Source organism: Momordica charantia (assembly GCF_013281855.1).
Source record: "Momordica charantia cultivar OHB3-1 chromosome 8 unlocalized genomic scaffold, Mcharantia_2.0 BLBB01000008.1, whole genome shotgun sequence".
NCBI lineage: Eukaryota > Viridiplantae > Streptophyta > Magnoliopsida > Cucurbitales > Cucurbitaceae > Momordica > Momordica charantia.
Window position 1 is genome coordinate 6,282,082 of NW_028275166.1, and position 24,430 is coordinate 6,306,511.

General features: G+C 32.7%; 1 protein-coding gene and 2 pseudogenes across 1 annotated transcript; 2 read left to right on the forward strand and 1 right to left on the reverse strand.

The window, feature by feature from the left end:
* Positions 1 to 4,952: 4,952 nt before the first annotated feature.
* Positions 4,953 to 6,632, forward strand: LOC148209438 (ornithine decarboxylase pseudogene; annotated as a pseudogene).
* Positions 6,633 to 10,852: 4,220 nt separating this feature from the next.
* LOC111013904 (ornithine decarboxylase pseudogene) lies at positions 10,853 to 13,787 on the forward strand (annotated as a pseudogene).
* Positions 13,788 to 19,237: 5,450 nt separating this feature from the next.
* LOC111013933 (ornithine decarboxylase-like) lies at positions 19,238 to 20,778 on the reverse strand. Its single transcript, XM_022288488.2, has one exon. It carries the CDS (start codon positions 20,685 to 20,687, stop codon positions 19,419 to 19,421), a length of 1,269 nt encoding a protein of 422 aa, XP_022144180.2. The 5' UTR covers positions 20,688 to 20,778; the 3' UTR covers positions 19,238 to 19,418.
* Between the last annotated feature and the right edge of the window lie 3,652 nt (positions 20,779 to 24,430).

A 24,430-nucleotide genomic window follows, 5' to 3' on the forward strand; every position in this document is an offset into this window, starting at 1 on the left:
ATGTGTTGATATAACAATGATATGCTACTATGAATGCTGATATAGCAGTTATATATACCTAATATACTGTTGATATATCTGATCTGTTATATCATTGATATACAAGAAAATCTTGAAGTATAAAACTGGAACAACTAAAAATCGAAAATCACATTTAAATTTTCTGGTCATATTTGTAAAATTCAAAAGTTGGTGCTATATTTAGAAAATGACAATTATCTATTACCAATATCCTTAATATAAATTAATTAAAAGTAATAAAACAAATAAATCCAATATTCTAAAACGAAATTTACTTTTATATATATATATTACATAAAAATATTTATTTTTTCCTTACAGATCGTAGTCGTCCCTTCGTTACTAGAAGAAACGATCGAAAAATAGATTATGACACATGATCGTCTCGTCTTGATTTTTTTAAAAAATAAGTAGCGTCACGTCTTTATGGCCGTCTCTTCAAGAGACGATCAACTACTAAAAATGACATGGTCGTTTCTTGACGACCAAGTGGGGACTAATTTCAAAAACATTATTTTTTAAATAAATTTCAAAATATCAAACTAATATAATTCGTAAGGGTATCAAATAAAATCTTGTAACCAAATCTCTTACCTGTTGCTGTTCCCATTCCCTGATTTTGTTATCTGGCGGTTGTTTCTTGGGAGGTAGTTTCCGGAAATTTGGCATCTTCTGATCTCTGGAATCTCATGTCATGGAATTTGTTTGGAATTTCAGATGAACAAACAAGGAAAATTTATAAAGATATATGAAAATATTTTGATAACCACGTTTGTTTTGTCGGATTTATTCGATTTATTTGTATGAATATTGTGAATTCATGTAATGTTTCAAAAATGTTCTTGCCAATCATTGAATTCATATAACAATTTTACTTTTATTAATTTAATATTATATTTTTATGTCAATTTTAATTTATGTTTGATGACTATTGGGAGAGTAAAATGAATGAGAAATTGCATTTTAGATTTGAATTAAAAATAAATTAAGATATTACCATTGACTAATGTTTATTTTATATCTAAATGTAGCATATAAATAAGATTGTATTTAGATATTTATTAATGAATTAGTGCATACATTATTTTTAAAATAAAGTAAAATAAATGAGAAATAAATATTATTGATGAAAAAATATTATAGAACAAAAATGACAACGGACAAACACGAAAATTTGGATACTCATCCCACGAGAATCTCAGATTCCCACGAAACAAACAATCCTTTAAATAATTGAAAATACTTTACTTTTCATGGACGAATAATAAATATTGTCTCTACCGCTGTTGAAAAATTAATAACTTATTACATTTTAAAAAGAAGTGTTTACTGGGAGGCTGGATTGTGGGTGGTTTCTAAGGAGAGAAGCAAACTCAACAGCCCACAATATTGCACAAAAGATAATGGAAAGCAATTTGGTGACTATGGACCACTACCTACCCTACTTGACCGTTGTTTTCTAAACATAACAAAAAATCTACCGGAACAGTTACAAATATGGCAAAAAAAATTTAAGAAAATAACAAATCTAATATCTACATTTTAGATTTGCAAATTTAGCAAAATTTTTAGAAAAATCGGAGGTCTGATTAGTTGTCAAAGCATTCAATGGTAGTTTGAACAATATCGATCCTTGTCCGGAAGGGGCCATGTATTTTCGGTTAAGAATACGAATAGAAAAAATATTAAAGAATTTATGAGGATGAAACAAAATATAAAAAGCTGAGGGACCAACACGAAACAAGTAAGAAAATTCACGCAACCTAAATGAACGAGAGTAAATGTTGGCTACGACTTTTTAATGCATTAATGAAGAAGTACAGTACTAATAAAATTTACATGCACAAAACATATGGAAATTCAGGCAACCTAAAAGAACGAGTAGATATTAGCTACGACTTCTTAATGCCGTGAAGTTTATAGATATGAATAAATTGAAAGTTCAAACAATCTAAAAGAACGAGTATTAGGTAGGCTACGACTTTTTTAATGCGTTGATGCAAAAATAAAATATAATTAAGGAAATTTAATGTACAAATTTGTACTAATTTCCTTCTTTTAGTAAAGGAAAAATCTTACTTTTTATATATTATCTCCTAAAGTTGACCAGATGATATATTAATTTCATCAAATTAGATTTAATACTTGGATAATTAATGATGTAATTTTCCTAACTTTTTGTTCGACCATATAAAGAATCGTTTAAAAATAAATAAAATTCACATGGTTTGCATGAATTTCAAATAGAGTTCCAAAATTTATTAAATTTTAGAAAAGATGATACTACAATAACAGATTACTATTGAAATTGGTGAACTTTTTGAAATTTTATACGATGGTCAATTTTGTACATTAATTTTCTAGAGATTTATTTTGGGCACAGATTTGATAGGTCGATTTTTAGCATAGATATAGAAAGATAAAATTACTGCATGGTATTTTATTTTATTTTTGTTAAAATTGTTGAGTTTTTGGAAGATTTATTAAACCATCCATTTTTTACAATTTACATTGATTTATTAAGGCTTGATTTTATGTATTGATTTCATAGTGTTAGAGAAAGTGTTGAATTTTTGTTGAATTAATTTATGAATTTAGGTCAATGTACTTCGTGGTCGACACTGTATATTGATTTTGTTTAAATGAGTGGAATTTAAGAAATTTTTTTTATATTGCTTCTTGTTGCATGTAGTGAGTGAATGCAATCGAAAAGAAAGCTAATAAAACGAAAAGTTTACAATGTTTTATTAAATCTAAATTTAGATCATCTTTAGAAAAATTTTAATTTTTCTTTTCTTTCAGTTAGTATGGTTTTTAATACATTTTGCGTCACTGTTAATCTTTCTGTATAACATAATGTAAAATTAAAAATTATGCACAATATATATCTTAGTACTAATTTGGATGGTAGGTTGGATTTGAGCATTTTTTTAATAATATATTTTTTTAAAAAAATAGTGAAATAACTTAGTTAAAAACTACTCACAAAAGTAGTGAACTCGTATAAATGTGACAAAGGCACGTGATTTCGTCTTTAAAATGCATCTATCGACTATGATTTAAGGCGAAATTACAGTCCTCGGATGCGATTCAAAGTAATAGCTGTCTGCAGTACGTGGTGGTTGAGGGTAAAATTTTAATTGTTGATGTTGATGAAAATATCGATGTCTCAATTTTACGGAAATATTAAAGAAAATGTCGAGTTTATTCTTTAAAAATATAACATTATTTCTCATATATCACTTATTACTAATTTAAATTTTAAACTAATTTTTTTTCAGACTCCCTTTATGAATAAATAATAGCATTCAATGCTTAAAATTTTCTATAAAAATTTATTGAATCTTCTACTTTATTTTCTTCTCCTTTAGATCTAGTATATAATATGTCTATACTATGATCTCCCTATCATAAACTATAAATTATACATGAAACACATCATATATGACATTTGAAGTTTATATTCCAATGTAACGAGACCATTTGTAATATATTAGAACTCGAGTCAATAAACTATTATATAATTTTTAAAGTATATCATCAATTATTGATAATAGAGGTTCAAAATTCATACCTACCCAATTTAATCTATGTAATTATTAATTAATATGAAAAGTATATTATTGATATATAATTTGTTGATGGCGAATTTCGGAGAGGTCCACGTGCCATTTGGATGAGTGGCTTCGCCGGATAACAAATGAGTCTCTAACTAGAAAACTCGCCGCTGATGCGGTGTCCCACCTAATATAGTACTTCGACGCTCAAGTCGATAATCGAAGTAAAGAATAGGAAAAGACATTGTAGGTATAAGTGACAGGTTTTTCACTTACCTGATGAAGGTGAGGGTCCTTCTCTTTTATATGCTCAAACGACTAACCAGGAAGGACGACGATTGAGATGGCAGGGACGCGTCGTGCTGTACGACCCTTGATGGGAGTGTATGTGTCCGACAATTGGTTGAACGCGCCTCCACCTGCAGGCCTGCAGCCTGCCTCACCTCCCATCAGTAGGCCTGCAGTGTACGGTGTGTAACCGCTTGCTATCTTGCACCGACACACGTCCTGCTTGATTTTTACCATCAACATAATTAATACATGTTAAAAATCTCATCTAATTTGTTTTCTTTTCTTAAAAACAAAAATATTTTATATTTTTTGTACTATTTCAAAATAACCAAAATACTAATAAAATAAATAATAATTTATAAAATAAAATAATACGACAAAATCAAGTATATACTGATTACCCTAAATCGTCTTGTAAATACTAAATCACTTACGATAAATCGCGTTGTAAGCGATTTCCAAACTCTTGACTTTGACCAATAATTATCCTATTTTTATCAATATTTTTAAAATTTTTTATTTAATTTACATTTATTTGTTATTATTTTAAAATTTACATTATTTTTGTAATTTTTTTTTCAAATTGCGTTATTCTTAAAATTAACATAAGGTTGATGGATATAAATACTAAATATTTGTATTAAAATATGTAAGACCTAATTTGATATATTTTACCAAAGTCAGTATAACTCTGCTAAAGAACCAAAAAAAATTTCTTTATATAATCTGGATGATAAAATTAATTTAAAAATTATAATTAATAAATTTAAGAAAATAAATAAATATATTTGGAAGAAATAAATAATTTAATAAACTAAGAGAGGGAAATGGACGGACAGAGAAAAGAAACATTTTTTTTTTTAGGACAGTATTAAATTTAAATTGACATTTTTATCCATATTTCTACATGTGTATGAATTCATGATGTACAATGGATAAATTTCACATTTTCATTATCGCAAAAGAATTGACATCTAAAAGAAGGACAAAATATCATTAAATAATATAGTAATTAGTATGTACTATTTCTCTGGAGCTCTCGATACTTATATTACTAGATTGTTTGTACTAAAAAAATTGTTTTCAACTTAATTACATTTCCATCACATGCGCATAACCTTTTATCAATTAAACTAAAAAAAAAATACACCTAATGGGTATAAATATCTACCGATTCTTCTTCTCCCTCTGCAGCAACTCAAGCTTTTCCTCTCTGTGCCATGGCCGTCGACAAGCTTCTGCGAGGCATTGCAACGAGCCCCAAGAAGCTCCATCTTCTTCAGAACGCACCGGGCCTCACAGGAAAAGCCATAACTCCCATTTCTGAAGATGGGTTGCTCCAATTTCTCCAATCCATTGCTCTCCATCTCAACAACCAACATTCCGACGAACCATTCTACGTCTTAGATTTGGCCGTCCTGCTCCGACAAATGGACCGCTGGACCCACTCGCTTCCCACCGTTCCTCCTTACTACGCCGTCAAGAGCAACCCGGACCCGGCTTTCCTCGGAGCCATGGCGGCCCTCGGCTCCAATTTCGACTGCGCCAGCCGCACCGAAATCGAAGCCGTCCTCGCCCTCGGCGTCTCGCCGGACCGCATCGTTTTCGCCAATCCTTGTAAAGCAGAGTCCCACATCAAATTCGCCGCCTCCGTCGGCGTCAATTTGACCACTTTCGATTCTATCGAAGAAGTCGAAAAAATGCGGCGATGCCACCCGAAATCCGCTTTGTTGATTCGGATCCAACCGCCGGAAGAAGGGGGCGCCCGGTGCCCGTTGGGCACCAAATTCGGCGCGCTTCCCGAAGAAATTGCCCCCCTCCTCCTAGCCGCAAAAGATGCTAATCTCGCCGTCGCTGGCGTCTCTTTCCACGTCGGGAGTGGGGCCACTAAAGCAGGGGCTTATTCGGCCGCCATTGCAGCCGCGAAACGGGTTTTCGAAACGGCGGTCCGACTCGGCCTGCCGCCGATGAATGTGCTCAACATCGGCGGCGGATTCACGGTGGGACCCTTCTTCGAGGAAGCGGCCGGGACCGTGAAATCGGCGATGAGGGAGTATTTTCCGACGGAAGTGAATTTGACGGCGATGGCTGAACCGGGGCGGTTTTTTGCGGAATCCGCGCTCACTCTGGCCGCAAATGTGATCGGAAAACGGGTGAGGAGAGAGGTGAGGGAATATTGGATCAACGATGGGATCTATGGGTCCATGAACTGTGTACTGAACAACCACGCGACGGTGACGTGTGCGCCGATGGCCTGCAAATCCAGCCCGGAAAACCCCACGTGCGGCGGAGCGAGGAAGTACGGCGCCACCGTGTTCGGACCCACGTGCGATGCTCTGGACACTGTTCTGACGGGGCAGCAGCTGCCGGAGTTGGAGGTCGGCGATTGGCTGGTCTTTCCGAACATGGGTGCCTACACTGCGGCGGCGGGATCCAATTTCAATGGCTTTTGTACGGCGGCGATCAAGATATACCTTGTCTATTCGAATTCCGGTATGGCGGCCTACTGAATTTGAAAGAAGAATCTATCGTGAAGCCAAGGCTGGCTTAAGCTATAAGCGAGTGAAGCGAAGTTCAAGTTCTAGAAAAAGTCTCATATTTTTAATATAAATATAATACATAGCATATATAGTATAATGTTTGCTATTTATTTATTTAAGTTTATAATTAGAAATGAAATTTAAAATATGAAATAGTATATCTGTTGTTAAAAAGCTGGATGTATTCTATATTAAGGTTTCTTTACTCTAAGACCCCATGTCATTTTGAACTGATGAAGCTTGCGTTCAATTTAAGATTGTTGTTGTTGTTTTTTTTTTTTTGTAGAAAAAAAAGTTGATCAAAGAATTGCATGGTTTAATTTACTTTTTTATAAAATTGAGATATCGAAATATCATATAAACTGAAAATTTAAAACTTTAGGTTTAATAGATAAAATTTGGTTACTATCTTAGATTTTTATTTTATTTCGAGAGAAAGTATTTTCATTTATTGTTTTCAAAAAGAAAAAAAAATCATTTGTTGAATTTATGCTGATGGATATCATAATGCCGATGGACATCATAATCATATTCACAGTTTAAATTTGATTCTAACAATATACTGAGAAAACATGTTAAAAGCATCTATATAATTCCTTATATTAATTTTCTCCTCTCATAGCAATAAAGAGATTGTGAGTTCGATCCCCACCCCACATATATACTTAAAAAAATATTTCAAAGGCGGTGAACAAATGGCAAAATTGAATCTAATTCTTTTGGTGGTCAAAAAACACTCTTGTCAGCTATTAGTTTCAAACATAAACAACCAACTTTTTTAAAAATGGAGTCTGTCCCTGTATTATTTATAAAGTGTGGTTAGTCATCCAATAACAGATTTGAATTTGAGAGTCTTTTATGTATGAAGAAAGTATTAACACATCAAAATTTGTTCAAAGAGCAATTACCAATTTTTCTTTTACATGTTATTGAATTTCTTTTATTTATTAAAAAATATTGGCACGTTAATTAATTATATTAATGTTTTTAAATATCCGGTATTTATTGATGGTTAGGAACAAGATTTTAAATGTCGATGGAAATGACGAACAATTTCATACCTATATTGATAGAAATATTAATAAAATGTCAATGTCGATAGAAATATTAATAAAATGTCAATGTCGATAGATATTTCTAAAAAGGATATAAAAAGATTTATTCAAATATTATAATACATAACTTATTTTATACTTCAAGACTGGATATTTAAATTCACTCCTTTTTGTCAAGATATATGTGTTATTGTCGTCGGACGCATCACTATTGAAAGTTAGAAAAAATACACCATTGATTAGATGAAAATTTTGGCCCACTATCGCCATTATTGCGGAACGAATATTAATCAAATAAAAATACGAAACGATTATTCAAGGAAAAAAAACAAAAAACAAAACATATAAACAAAATAATTGTAGAACTAGACCTTACGAATAATGAACATTCTAGCATGTATTTTAGTGGCCTATTTGTAAGGAGTGAAACAAACAAATTCAACCCATCCTTTTTTTTTTTTGGGAAAAAACCAATCAATAAAACTCCAAATGGAAATGCACTAAAAAAAAAAAAGACTCCAAATGGAAATAAAAATAAATGATTTTGTTTAATTAATTAATTAAAACTCAAATGAAAACTATCATAATTGATTTGATTTGATTAATTATTGAAGACTCGTATTAAGAACAATCAATTTGATTTTATAAATGGTTTAAATTAATTATTTAAGCTTGAAATTTTAATTTTTTTTATAACAAGACATGACTACATATACATATATATTAAAAAGAACCTATGTAAACATAAAATTGAATTATAATTCATATAATCTATAAAAAGATAAAAATTATATATATCTATGAATTTTAAAAAAATACATTTACATTACAATTTAGAAAACTTCAATATTTATAATTGTTAAAAACAATTAAATTGTAAAAAAAACTGAATAATTGGAAATTAGAAAAAAAAAATATGAAAGTAAGAAAGGATAGTAAAAAAAATATATGAGAGAGAGAAATGGTAAAACACATCAAAATTAAAAAGAAAAAGAAAGAAGGAAAAAAGATTGTGGGACCTACCAAATCTCAAAATTTGAGATGCCAGGTTACGTGAAGGGACAAGAGAAAAGATATATGATTTGACGTGAGACTCACCTGAATAAAGATAAATAGATAAAATAAAATAAAATGAGAAGTTGAATAGTAAAGAAAGGGAATAGTAAATTTACTGTTAAAATATGGAGCTTTTAAATCTTTCACGTGAAGAAGGAGTGGAGTGAATTTTTTAACAAGGTTTATAATATAAGTCGGCTGCTCCTCTCATTGCCAAATGATTTTGAGGATCTCTTGGTTTGAGGTATATATCAATTACCGCTAAAGTATGATTGCTTTGAAAAAGAAAATGGATTTAAACAAAGTTTATAATATAAGTGGATTACTCTTCCATTGCCAATTAATTTTGAGCGGTAATCCATGAATATTTTCTATCAATTTGTTCTTTTATGGTTCCGCTTCTATTTTATTCAATACTTCCTAAATTTATATTCTATTCCTTCTTTTTAGAGCTCCTCATCAATCTTGACATTTCAATTAAGTTTTCGTTTAGTTCATTTAGATTCTAAAATTTAATTAAACGAATAAAATAATTTATGAAAATTAATAAACATTTGTAAGTTAAATTTATAAAAAAAAAAAAAGTGACCTAATGAATGTTAACATTAACATTACGGTGCTCCAAATCCTCTAAACTCCCCACATGCTTATAATTCATAGGTCTATAATTGAAATTCCTATATGCTAGATGTAAATTCCGTAATTTAATGAAATGAGCAAAATAACTTGTAGAAATTTATGTGTTTGGTTGAATTTGAAACAAAATTTGGTCCAGTTTTTTATGGCTTTGCTCATGGCTACATATCAACGATGACTTAATATGAAAATAAAATTGATTGACTTAATATGAAAATAAAATTGAGTAATCTACGGACCATTATTATGAGTTTAAATTAGAAAAAATCAAGATAGATATATTAATTAAAGAATTGAGTTCAATAATAATTTATGGAAATTAATCCAAGTTTAGACCCATTTGTCTCAACAGGATAGAGAAATTAATTTAAGAGTAAAGCTAACAACCGTTATTGGATTTTTAGATTCTATTATCATAGTTTCTAGAAGCTAAATGGTTGAAGTCTTTAGATTTGAGAGATTGTATTGCCCATTATATTTATCGTAATATCATAGTAGAGTCTATGGTTGGATGAAACTGTATAAATTAAATTTATTTGTGTCGTTTATGTGTTTTTCTTATTTTTGTTTTATTATAATTATTGTGGTTAGCTTTTTCACTAATGGACTGTGAAAGAGTAATTTTCCCAACAATTAATGTAGTAGTAAGCAAAACAACCAAAATGTGGAAGGGGAGAATCCTCTATAAAATAGAAAAGAGAGAATGACCGAAAGTACAAAACTGGTGGGGTGGCATACTTGTAATTAATTTAGAAATTGGTGGGTACTAATTCAATACCAAATTCGACTTCAATAGGTTCAAATGTGAATGCCCCGCCCACACATAACGTGTTGTTGTACACAAAAAAATACAAGTACTTCCAAACCATTTATTTCTCTCTTGTTGGTCTCAAATTCGGTGTGCGATTGAATACGATGTCTGGATTGAGTCGAGTCGACTTCATCAAAGTTTTAGAAAATTGAAAATAATAAAATTCAGCCATTAAACGTGTGGCATCAATGGAAATATTTCAACAGAAAATGATACAAAAAGGACCTCATAATTTTTAAGTGAAACTAGTAAACTCTAATTAAATGCTACAAAAAGCCTAAAACTTGAAAAAATTATAAAATAAAATGATATAACAAAATCACATAGATACTCATTTTTGAGTTTTTAGGAAAATTGCTTAGGATAAATAATTGTGTTGTATGCCATTTCCAAACTCTTGACTTTGACCAATAATTATCTTATTTTTAACGATTTTTTTGAAATTTTTTATTTAATTTACATTTATTTGTTATTACTCTTAAAATTAACCCTGAGGTTGTTGATGGATATAAATACTAAATCTTTGTATTTTAAATGTGTAAGACCTAATTTGATATATTTTACCACACATCAACATAACTCTACTAAAGCATCAAATTTATTTTCTTTATATAATTTGGATGATAAAATTAATTTAAAAATTATAATTAATATAAATAAATAAATAAATATGTTAAAAAAATAAATTAATTAATAAACTAAGAGAGAAAGAGATAGACGTAAAAAGACACTTTTTTTTTTGTTGTGGAGGTAGAGTATTAAATTTAAATATACATTTTTATCCCTATTTCTACCTCTATGAATTCGAGATTGACAATGGATAAATCCACATTTTCATTATCGCAAAAGAATTGACATATATAAGAAACAAAGAAAATAGCATAACTCAATTGACATGAATTATTTCTATTCTATTTCACTTCCAAATGGGGTTCTTTTCACCCTTTTCTTACGGTACTACTTCACTATCGGTCATCTAGGAATATTTAGCCTTGTAAGGTGGTCGTTGCTGATTCACACGGTATTCCACGTGTTCCATGCTACTCGGATTAGAGCGTAAGTTACCATAGTTTAGGCGACGAGCGACAATCGTTTTTGCTTTCTTTTCCTCTGGCTACTAAGATGTTTCAATTCTCTCTTACGTGCCCATGGATTCAGCTGACATGTATTATTTCTATGGAGGTCAGAAGTTCGTATCTCTAAATTGTTGCTCGGAGAAAAATTGTTTTTAGGCTAAAATATACTTTTGGTCCCTGAACTTTGAACAAATAATAATTTAGTCCTTTAACTTTCAAAAGTAACGATTTAGTCCCTGTACTTTAAAATTGGTTACAATTTAGTCCCTACCGTTAAAAATTAGGTTATATTTAACAGAATTGTGACATGACAAATCCATGTGTACAATAAATTGTCCCGTCGTTGGTTCAATATTGGGTTGGTTTAAAATTAAACCGGTTTAAGATTAAAAACAGAATAATTGTAAAAAAAAAATACTTCCTCCACCCCGACTTTCTCAAAGCCTCCCACCAAACCCACTCTACCGCCGACGTCGTCATCTCCGACACCGCCTCCATCTCCGACGAAAACCTCGTGGTTTCCCTCTCCTCAGATTTGAGCTCTCTAAGCCATGGATATGGAGAATTCAACTTAGGCGAAAGAGACATCATAGTGAAGAACCAGAGAGGAGAGGAAGTTACAGAGGATGTGCTTTCGTCTTGAAACATTGTTAAGTGCAGCAAACCGAGGACCAATTTTTGGAACAGAGGAGAAAAAAAAAAGCAACAGAGTGAGTTAAATCCTCAGTTTCCCTCATCATTTCCTAGAGAACTCATGGAAGATCGTACGAACATGAAGATGAGGATTAAAGGACAAAAGACAAAATGGGTTTGCTATTGAGAATAATTACACAGACTAGAGAGAGAGGGGAAAAAACCCCAAAAAATAAACACTGAATATACTGAAATGGGTGAGAGAGAGGAAGCTGAAGATGTCAATCAAAAGATGAATATAAACAAACTTGTTAAGCTACAAGAATTAGGAGACAACCAGGAAAGAAATACTTGGAATCTGGGTTGCGAGCGTTTGTGGGTTTGCTCTGTTTGTATCATTGAGTCTGAATCTGAGCTTGGTTTTTTAAATTAAAGCTGTGTTTTGAAAATGCTCCGGATGAAATGTCGATGGAACAACGAGGTTTTTGTGGGAGATGGAGGCGGTGCCGGAGACGACGACGTCTGCGTTGGAGTTGGCTTGGACGACTCAGAAGGCAGTCGGTGGAGGGAGGATGTGAAAAAGTCGAGGTGGAGGACGTATTTTTTTTATACAACTATTTTTGTTTTTAATCTTAAACCGGTTTAATTTTGAACCAATCAAATATTAGCTGGACAATTTATTGTACACGGGGATTCGCCACGTCACAATTCTATTAAATCTAACCTAATTTACCGGAGTGACTAAATTGTAACCAATTTTAAAGTACAAACACTAAATCGTTACTTTTGAAATTCAGGGACTAAATCGTTACTTTGTTTAAAGTTTAAGGATCCTGTATTTTAATATTGTTTTTAACTTAATTACATTTCCATCACATGTTTATAACGTTTTATCAATTGAACTAAAAAAAAATTACACCCAACGGTTATAAATATTTACCAATTCTGCTTCTCCCTCTACAACACTCAAGCTTTTCCTCGCTTTGCCATGGCCGTCGACAAGCTTCTGCGAGGCATTGCAACGAGCCCCAAGAAGCTCCATCTTCTCCAGAACGCACCGGGCCTCAGAGGAAAAGCCATCACTCCCATTTCTGAAGATGGGTTGCTCCAATTTCTCCAATCCATTGCTCTCAGTCTCAACAACCAACATTCCGATGACCCCTTCTACGTCTTCGATTTGGCCGTTCTCGTCCGCCTAATGGACCGCTGGACCCGCTCGCTTCCCGCCGTCCGCCCTTTCTACGCCGTCAAGTGCAACCCTGACCCGGCTCTCCTCGGCGCCATGGCGGCCCTCGGTTCCAATTTCGACTGCGCAAGCCGGGCCGAAATTGAAGCCGTACTCGCCCTCGGTGTCTCACCGGACCGGATCGTTTTCGCCAATCCTTGTAAAGCAGAGTCCCACATCAAATTTGCCGCCTCCGTCGGCGTCAATTTGACCACTTTCGATTCGATCGAAGAAGTCGAAAAGATGCGGCCATGCCACCCGAAATCCGCCCTGTTGATTCGGATCCAACCGCCGGAAGAAGGGGGCGCCCGGTGCCCGTTGGGCACCAAATTTGGGGCGCTTCCGGACGAAATTACCCCCCTGCTCCAAGCCGCAAAAGATGCTAATCTCGCCGTCGCCGGCGTCTCTTTCCACGTCGGGGGTGGGGCCACTAAAGCGGGGACTTATTCGGCCGCCATTGCAGCCGCGAAAGGTGCTTTCGAAACGGCGATCGGACTCGGCCTGCCGCCGATGAATGTGCTCAACATCGGCGGCGGATTCTCTGGACACTGTTTTGACGGGGCAGCAGCTGCCGGAGTTGGAGGTCGGCGATTGGCTGGTCTTTCCGAATATGGGTGCCTACACTGCGGCGGCGGGATCCAATTTCAATGGCTTTTGTACGGCGGCGATCAAGATATACCTTGTCTATTCGAATTTCAAAACGGCGGCCTACTGAATTGAAAGTCCGCTTAAGCTATAAGCTGACGAGGAAGATGATTGCCAAAAGACTCCAATTCTAAGAAAGCCTCGTGTTTTTAATATAAATATGATATATAAGTATAATGTTGCTATTTATTTATTTTATTTTATAATTATAGATAAAATTTAAAATATAAAATAATATACCTTTTCATAATATATAATATATACTTATATAGTATATCTATAAGCTTTGCGTTTATTTTCACATAGAAAAAGAAAAAAATAAAGTTGATCTACCATAAGAAAGAAAATAAGAGAATAAACACCGGTGTGGTGTTGGTCGATCACACTCCGATGCTTAAGTCAGTTGATGAGTTTTAAGCGGGGAAGAGAGGAAATGAGCAAATATCGAGTGAATTACTTGAGAAAGAATGACATACCTCCCTTCTATTTATAGGTTTTGGTGGCAGTGTGAATAGGCGTTGGAAAAGGAAGCTTGTCAAAGTCAATTGCCGCTCTATAATTGGCTCTATAATGAGAATAATAGATGCACAAAAGCGTCGATGGATCCCTTGCATCCAATATCTATGGTGACGACTTCATTGGAGGTGGTTAAAGAAAGTTGTTGAAAAAGGGGTGCGACCCACTAGGCCTCACAAAATCGAGACCCACCACTCTTAGGCGGTGGGCCCACCCAACTTCCCCCTCCTAGCCTTTCATTGTGCGACTGGGAGGGAAGTGTCGTTATGCCATGCATTGTGCAACCAACGGGTGTTTCTTTTTCAATGATTTGGGCCCAACAACTTATGAGCTGCCAAGCCCCTTTCCGACAAATTTACGGGCTACAATTCCCAATAAAATACGAAAATTATGCTAAATAGCAAAAATTAAATATGTATTTATACGAATTGTTTTTTGTTCAATTTTCAATAATGTCACAAATATAAAAAGTTTAGATTGCCAAAGCAAGTATAGCTCAGTGGTAATTGACATAATCTCCAACTAGGAGGGTGTGAGTTTGATCCCCACCGTTGCATAAAAAAAATTGCATAAAGTTAGGATTATTTATTTATTTTTCTTTTTTTCAGCTGATTACTGATTTTGTCCATTGAGTAGTTTTCTAACTCCTCCGGCCTCTCTCTCATCAATTTTCAACCTTTTCTTGAGTGGATTTGATGTTACTTTGTTTGTTATTGTTTCTAAAGTATTTTTTATATATTACACTCAATTGCAGAAAATAAATATATATTTATTTTAAAAAATCATAAAAAAATAAATATACTTTGTTTGTGCTTCCTCTATCAATTTTTTCTTTTGATTCGGCTTCTATTTTTTTGCAATACTTTCAAGATTTATATTTATTCTTCCTTTTTAGTTCCTCATCAATTCTGTTTTTATCATTTGTTCTTTATTTTTTCCTTCATAAACTTGCATTTCAAAATGAAGTTTACATTATTTCAATATCATTTACTTAAATTTAAATTCTACAATCTAATTAAACAAACAAAATAATTTATGAAATTTTTAAAAGACTGAACGAAAGGTTAACATTGACATTGCGGTACTCAAAAGCCTCTAAACTCCCCACATGCTCATAAATACATATGTCTACCATTGAATTTCATAGGTGAAAATAGTAAAAAACATTTGGGTAAAATTCTGCCATTAAACGTGTGGTATCAATGGGAATATTTCGATGGAACTAGTGAACTATAATTAAAGGTTAGGAAGAGCCCAAATGACCAGTTCATTTTGGAAAAAAAAAATTTATAAATGTTAGAGGTCAATTTTCACTTGGCACATGGCAAGTCCTTATATGATTAGCGTTACACGTGGCACTAAAATCATAGAATCAAGCTTCTTTACCTCGGCCTTAACATTTATTAAGGACCCAACAGTGTAAGCAGCCAAGCTGACTTTATCATTTTCTGATTTTGTTCCCGATCTTTGATCGAATCGATCTGTAGATGTTTTGTCTAGTCTCACTCTTCGACACATTTCTTGACAGCACGTCGCATTTCTTGGTTACCTTAAAGAGCTATTAGAGTCCTGTCAGAGGCCCTACCTGAGAGCCTTCCTATAAATAGAGATCATCTGCCTCTATCCCAGGTACACAGATACTATATTCTCTCTTGAATACAGCTTGGCCATCTACTGACTTAGACGTCAGAGTGTCATATATTTTGTAGGTCTCCTGCTCGACAAGTTTTCAGTTCATCCTCCAGGTTATCTTTCATTCGAGTCGAAGTTCATGAACTTGATCATTTTCTTAACAATATATTTTAACTTCTCAAATTCGATGGTTAGACTTTTGTGAATAAAAACAATAGAAGGTTTAGTTGAATAATAACAAAGAGGAATTGGCTATTGTTGTGAATGAGCATGTCATGTGGTTATTGATTATTAGAGCTTATTAATGGACAGTACTTATTGGGGGCAAGCCCAAACCTAAACATTGTGTTCGGAAACAAATAGGTTTCGAATTCGAGCAAAAAGGGAAGCAAGATGGTTCATTGCAGAGATATATGAAGATAGACAAGTGCCTAAATAATACCTTAGATTTCTACCCTACTTCAAGAAATAACTTAATTTATTTATATTATTTTTTTAATACAATAATATGTGAAGCCGAAGATTCAAATCCTAGTCGAACTATGTCCAAATTAACATAAATAATTTTATTTAAAATCTTTAACGTAATGATCAACCTTCCAACCGCTATTGTGATTCACAATATATAACAATGGGCAAAATCAAGCAATTGAAATTTTTTTTGGTTTGAAATCAAGTCATGGGTGAACCACATGTCATTTACATGAATTAGGCTCAATTTTTTCCAACCATGTGTGGGATGTTGATTCAATCTCTGACCTTTTGATCGAGATATAATTAATACTTTAACTAGTTAAATTATATTTAAGTTAGCAAAAAATGTTTATAGGACTTTAAACCCTCGTAAATTTCGAAAGAGTTTATAGATTCTAGGAAAGAAAAAGTCTTTACGGATGCTCCCAAGGCATAAAATGAAAAGTCATTATCAATACTTCAATCATAGAGTTTGTGGAAATGTGTAAAATCTGGAAACTCACTGTTCATGCATGCAAATTGCAACACGAGTTCTAATATATGTGGATATATTAGATGAAGAGATTTACTGAGGAACTGATCAATGTAAAATTCTCTCAAATATATGGGAAATTTTTGTATTACAAAATTAAATTACCAAGAAATATTTGAACTCTACCCATCATGGAATTTTAATTACCCTCCATATAGGTGGATTTTTTTTCTTGGGGAAGTAAATAGTTAACATTATACCATAATCAATTAATAAGTATTCTAATTAATTATACTTATTATTTTTAATTAACTATTAATTAATATTTATTGGTGCATTAGTCTTAAAATTTTTATTATTGTATTCTTTATTACTAGTTTACTATTAACATTTTAGTTAATTTAAACTCAATTTATTATTTCTTAATAATTAAATTAAATTATTAAGTATTACCTTTAATAAACTATTTATTCATTCATATTTTTTAATTAATTGATTAATGAGTAAATATTGCAATATATTAAATAATACTAATTTTAATTTATAATTGATATCACATAATTTATTGATTAATTAGCATTAGTTTACGCTCTCACATTCAAATGAATTCTTTAAATAAATATAATTCATAGTCTCGAACTAACATGGCTCGTGAAACAAACATATTATTTTTAATTCCCGGAGATTAGATTTAACTTTCAAATATGAAATATCCCATACCTGATAAACAAGAATTGTCATACAAACAAGTTGTTAATGAGATTCTGTTGGGAAAATTTAGGGCGCGTATTGATCTAGTAAACACGCGTTTTAATTTTAGAGATTCGTTTTTAAAAAAGATTCTGAAAATAACTTTTTAATGTTTTTAGTATTTTCAGATTCAGAATTTGAAAATTTTAACGTGCAGAATTATATTAGATAAAAGACTTTGATAAATATATTAGTTTACATTATAAACTCATTTTATGATGGTTAAAATTAAAACATGTAAAATATAATGCATTCTAAATAATATACCATTGTAAAATAATAATTATACAAATTCATAAAAATGTTAATAAATTAATTAATATAACTTTAAATTAAACTAAATATTTAGTTTGTAACTGTTACTAGTTTAGAAATATATTACTAAACACACATTCAACAATTTTTTAAATTTAGATTCAATTATCAAATTTGCTACCAAACACAAATATTAAAACAAAGAATACCACTCTAATTTTCATTGAAAATCTTGTTTTCAGATTTCTATTTTCTAATTATCAACCAAATGCACCCTTACTTACCAATAATATTTTCCCATTCCACAATTCGTTGAAAAACACAATTAACCACAATAATAAAAGAAAAATAGGGAAAACATAGAAACAACACAATCAAATTTATATTGGTTCACCCAACTATGTATACGTCCAATTTTCTACGACAACGGGTTCTACTTATGATATTGAGATAAATACAATGGCTTATACAATATCTCAAACCTAGAGGTCTCAACAAAAGCGAAAGCTTAGGAAACTACAACAATAAAATTTTAGGAAATATGAATGAAAAACCAAATACTCCACGATAATTGGTTGTCTACGTCTGATCTCTATAACTCTGCCAAAGCACTGCCCTAGCACCCCCACTGATTCTGTGCAATTAGACAGCACAACCGCCACGCAAAATGTGCTAACACATACATATTTTCGGCCGCCCTCCTCAATTGTACCACTTACGGCTAGGTCAAAAAAAACTTACATATATATGACAGGTTTTGGTTTTGCAAACAAGAATAAAGAAAAGTTCTTTAAAAAATAAATAAATAAAGAAAAGTTTTGAGATTTTTTATTAATTTTTATTTTAGGCCCATTTAGCTTTTGTCTCAACATCTCAATAGATTAGAGGCATGACGGATGGTAGATTTATTGTCCTAACACATGGTGGGTGGGGATGGCGGATAAAGATGGATATCTTTGTAAATTTGGTGAAGTAAGAAAAGTTTAGTGGCAGTAGAGGCTACCCGATACTCAACTTCAATAGAGGACCGAGAGACTATGGATTGTTTCTTGGCACCTCACGAGATGAGATTACAGCCCAAGCAAATTATGAAAAAGTTGATCCAGACGATTACAAACCCAATTAGAGTAGAAGAAGACTTGAAGGTCTAGAAAATCAAGCAATAAGTATATGCTATAGGAAATAAAGCCCTAGATATGTCAAAAAAATGTATTTTAGAGTTGAAATAAATATCATCCGTATATATTAACTTAAATTATTGTTTATTTTACTAATCTTATTTCAGTAAATTTGAAATTTAAGTATTTAATTACTTGAATTGAATCAAATCTTTAGATTTAATTATGTAAATTATTAATAATTTAAAAGTTATATATATGAATTCAATCGTTACTTTGAAATTTTAAAGACTAATTCATTATTTAACAAAAATTCAATAACTAAATGTGTTTTTAATCTAAATTATATATTGGGTGGATCTCTACTAAATGATGTCGAAGAAGTCAAATGATTATATCAAGAAGGAAATACTTCATTCAAACTAAAACACAAAGCTGAGGAACCAAATTTCAGCGATTAAAACTCGCAATTAATTGAGTTAACTTACTATCTTTATTTAAAGTTTTAAGCCATAAATTTCTTTTGTCAAACAAATTTTCTTCTGCGAGAAAATGAACAACAATTTAATATTGAGTTTGACGGCCACAGCTTTGTGGTGGACCTTCATTTGACCTAGCTACAAGGAATAAAGACTCAATTCAATATGCTGTCGTTTCAGGGTTGCGAGTGGACAAGGTATGTCTTGATCGCCGCCGTGCTGAACCCATTGAAACTGGACCCCGCCGCCGCCGTGTACGCACCCATATTCGGAAAAACCAGCCAATCGCCGACCTCCAACTCCGGCAGCTGATGCCCCGTCAAAACAGTGTCCAGCGCGTCGCACGTGGGCCCGAACACGGTGGCGCCGTACTTCCTCGCTCCGCCGCACGTGGGGTTTTTCCGGCTGGATTTGCAGGCCATCGGCGTACACGTCACCGTCGCGTGGTCGTACAGTAAGCAGTTCATAGACCCGTAGATCCCGTCGTTAATCCAATATTCCCTCACCTCTCCCCTCACCCGTTTTCCGATTATATTGGCGGCCAGAGTGAACGCCGATTCTGCAAAAAACCGCCCCGGTTCAGCCATGGCCGTGAATTTCACTTCCGCCGGAAAATACTTCCCCATCGCCGATTTCACGGTCGCGGCCGCTTCCTCGAATTGCGGTCCCGCCGTGAATCCGCCGCCGATGTTGAGCACATTCATCGGCGGCAGGCCAAGTTGGACCGCTGTATCAAAAACCCCTCTTGCGGCGGCGATAGCGGCCCGATAAGCCCCTGCTTCAGTGGCCCCACTTCCAATGTGGAACGAAACGCCGGCGACGGCAAGATCAGCATCTTTCGCGGCTTGGAGGAGGGGCGTGATTTCTTCAGGAAGCGCACCGTATTTTGGGCCCAACGGGCACCGGGCGCCGCCGTCGTCCGGCGATTTGATCCGAATCAACAGCGCCGATTTCGGGTGGCACCGCCGGATTTTCTCGACTTCTTCGATAGAATCGAAAGTGGTCAAATTGACGCCGACGGAGGCGGCGAATTTGATATGGGACTCTGCTTTACAAGGATTGGCGAAAACGATCCGGTCCGGTGAGACTCCGAAGGCGAGGACGGCTTCGATTTCGGCGCGGCTGGCGCAGTCGAAATTGGAACCGAGGGCCGCCATGGCGCCGAGGAGAGCCGGGTCAGGGTTGCACTTGACGGCGTAGAAAGGGCGGACGGCGGGAAGCGAGCGGGTCCAGCGGTCCATTAGGCCGACGAGAACGGCCAAATCGAAGACGTAGAATGGGTCGTCGGAATGTTGGTTGTTGAGAGCAATGGATTGGAGAAATTGGATCATCCCATCTTCAGAAATGGTAGTGATGGCTTTTCCTCTGAGGCCCGGCGCGATCTGGAGAAGATGGAGCTTCTTGGGGTCGGCGGCAATGGCTCGCAGAAGGTGGTCGACGGCCATGGCAGGGCAATCAGAGGAGAGGCAGGAAAAACAGAGGAGGGAAGACAAGTATTTAAAGGGATTGTTGAACTCGTGAATTGAAAGGGAAAGGTGAAATGGATTTTACCAATACCGTGATCTACTTCAAACTTGTCAGCTCCTAAAAAATCAAAATGTTTGATTAATGTGATTTGATTTATTTGAACCTTTTTTTTTTCTTCTTTTGAAAAAGAAGATTTCATTCAATAAAACTTGCCTCCCACGTCTCGTAATTGCCAATTTTTCCTTAGTTTAAGCCAATTCTCAACCGTCACTGTCCCGAGTAACTCAATTGAATAAATATTTAGATACCAACTTGAATCTCTCTCAGCGGGTTAAAGCGATTTTGTGTTTGAGTTAATATTATTGTAAATTAACATTGAAATATTAATAATAATATTTAAATATTTTCTGTTTTCCATTATTAAAGCACCTAAATATTATTTTTCATTAATTTTTATGAGGCCACAGATTTTAGTCTAAACAAGAGTTACTATGTAATATATCTTCAATTTATTTGGTTATTCTATTTAGTTTTGGGTGCGTTGTAGGTACGTTTTATATTTATTTATGAGAAATACTTACTTCATGTTTGGGCTACGAGAATTTCTTGTAGCCTAAGACGTGACCAATGAGAAATTTACATCTTCGTGAGTCTGAGATATTATTTTCAAATTTTAATTTTTGGAAAATAGTATATAAATGCTATTTAGTATTGGACCATTTCTGGATGTATGGAAATATTGCTGCCGCCTAGAATGAGCTAAGTATTTCTCTCTTTTTATCTATTAAATTGATTTTATTTGGTTTTATTTATTGATTTTGTTACATAGTTTTAATAATAGTAAAAGTAGTAAAGTTTGTTTTTGTTTTTGAAATTTGTTCAAGAATTCAAATATACTCTTATTTTCAATTTTTTTCAAAATACATAATAAATATCAAAAAATAAATATATCTTTAAATTTTTAATAAACCTGTCTAGTTTTTTAATTTAAATTTTGAGAGAACAGACAGCGATATTATAGAACACGTTTCTCTTTAAAAAATAATTACTAAATGCGACTTTGTAAAGGCCAAAATTCAAAAACTCCCACTTTTCGAGACATTTTCCGCTATAAAATCAGGTTGCTGTTGCAGTTCCCAAGTCCCAAGGGCGGTTTCGTGCATATAAAAATAAAACGCTTAAATCTATTTAATCTTTCATTTCTAATAAGCTTCAACTAATTGCCATATTTAACACTTTAATTACTTAATTAAGAGTGTTAAGAATGTATTCTTCAAAAAAACCATTTCGTTTTCTATTTTTAGCTTTTGAAAAACAAAATTATTTGATAATTGTTTTTTTATTTTTTAAAAATGATTTAAAAATTCCACGTAAATTTCAAAAACAAAATAGAGTAGTTTTTCGTTTTCTATTTTCGTTTTTTAATAACAAAGTTATTTGATAATTGTTTTTTTTTTACTTTTTAAAAATGATTTCAAAATTTTAGGTAAATTTCAAAAACAAAATAGAGTAGCTTTATAAAACAAATTTCCGTTTTTTTTTTAAGATTTGTTATATATTTTTATGATATGATTTTGAGTATTTTACTAGTGTAATTCTTTTGTAATAATTTATTGGTTACTACAACATTTTTATAATCGTCTTTGGAGAGAATATTAGTTTTATCACATATTTAAATATTAGAATAGAATGAAATTTGAAAGTTAACAAAAACAGAAACTTCATTAAAGTTTTAGAAAATTGAAATTAATTAATAAAAGAATGTTATTGAAGGGGTCTCAATTTTAAAATCAAAATAGTAAAAAATATTTGGGTAAACTTGTGCCACTAAAGATTAAACGTGTGGTATGAAATGTGAATATTTTAATATAGAGATGGTTTCAAAATGTAGGATCAGTTTCGTGTTGGCAGCGGCATGGCATGTGCTTTGAGACTTTCGCTCTTTCACTTCCATTTTTCTACCTTTGTGTTCCATTCAATATTGTGCGCTACATGACTAAGATGGCATCAATCGCAACAATTTGGTTTTGGTCTCCGACATTGATAGCTCTCGTTCTCGTAGACACCTACCCGAAAAGAAATCTGCACACAACGAGTTTAATTTGTTGCAAACTCCACCCCACTTTGATGTTTAAGTTAGCAAAAAAGTTTGTAAAAAGTCAAGATTTGAGAGCATATCTTGCCTTTTATTATTTGAAGAGATAGTTTCTTTGGGTTGGTTCGAATAGATAGGTTCGGTTGGGTTTGGGTTGTCTCGAGTTTGGTCTGGTCTGGCTAGGTGGTTCGACCTACATGGTTACCCACCCATGTGAGTAATTTGACTCATAATAGTAGATACTCTATATCTAGGTTTAAGTTTACTTGATAAACTACTTAGAGAAGTTTGCTTGATAAACTACTTAGAACTACTTAGTATTCGACTAAATCGTCGTCTTACTTGAGAATTTTATAGTCGGACTTCACTATTAACTCATTTTCGCAACACAAAAGCGTTCCTCCTTGCATTGCTCTCCTTCAATAAATAAGAGCTTTTAGTGGAATCCATCAACCATAACCAAATGTTTTTTTCCAGTTTGGTACGTTGATAGTTACAAATGAGTTAGTCCCTTGGAAAATAATTTATACATTTCTACTTGGTTAGAATTTTAACTTCCTACACATTAAAGATCTCCGTACAAACAATAGAAGAATTAGTTGGATAATAGCAAAAGAGGGGTGCTATTGTCGTGAATAAACATCCCATGTGCTTATTAATTAGTAATTAATATATTTTTTATTAACTGTTTTACTAAATAAAAAATTAAATATTGAATATTTTTTAAAACTAATTATTAGTAGTAAAAGAATTTTCATTAAAAAAAGATATAAATTATATATATTTATTACTCTTTCAATTAATTATTTCTCATTGTTTTGTACTTTTTATATATATCTATTACTCTTTTAATTGATAAACTATTAATTAATTATTGATACATTAGACATAATAAGTTTTTATTATTACATTTATAATTAATATTTTAAATTGATTAATGATTTGGTATTAACATTGTAATTAATTCAAACTCAATTTAATTATTAAGTATTAAATTTTTTTTGTACTAAAAAAAATAATGTAAAAACTATTTATTTATTCATATTTTTAAATAATTGGTTAGTATTTAAAACTAGGATACGATTGCTGCCCATATAGGTGGGGTTTTTATGTTTGGTAAATGAATTAATTAGTAATTATTATTTTTAATTAACTATTAATTAGTTATTAACATTTTAACCGCCTCAATGAATTTTAATTATTACAGTTATATTTATAATTTTATATTATTTGCAATAATTTTGTAACACTAATGAGGATATATAATTGATCAAATATTTCTATATTACATATTACATAAAAACGCAAATAAAACATTATTTAAAAACGTAAATGTGACATTTGCATGCGACCGTTCTTTACTTCTTTTTAATTTCTTTTGGGCTAAGAGTTAAATTTTTGGGTTTGTCTCGCCACATATCCACCAACTTTTAGATCCTCACCATTTTGTAAATTTTTTCCATGTATTTAAAGTATAGTGTGATCATAACATCTTTGATTAATTCATAACTTAAAATATAAACATTTTGAAAAATGATATAGATACGAAAATAAAAACCTTAATAAGTAAATTAATATTTTTTTCATGATCAAATATTTTAAATAATTTTAAAATTACAATACCAC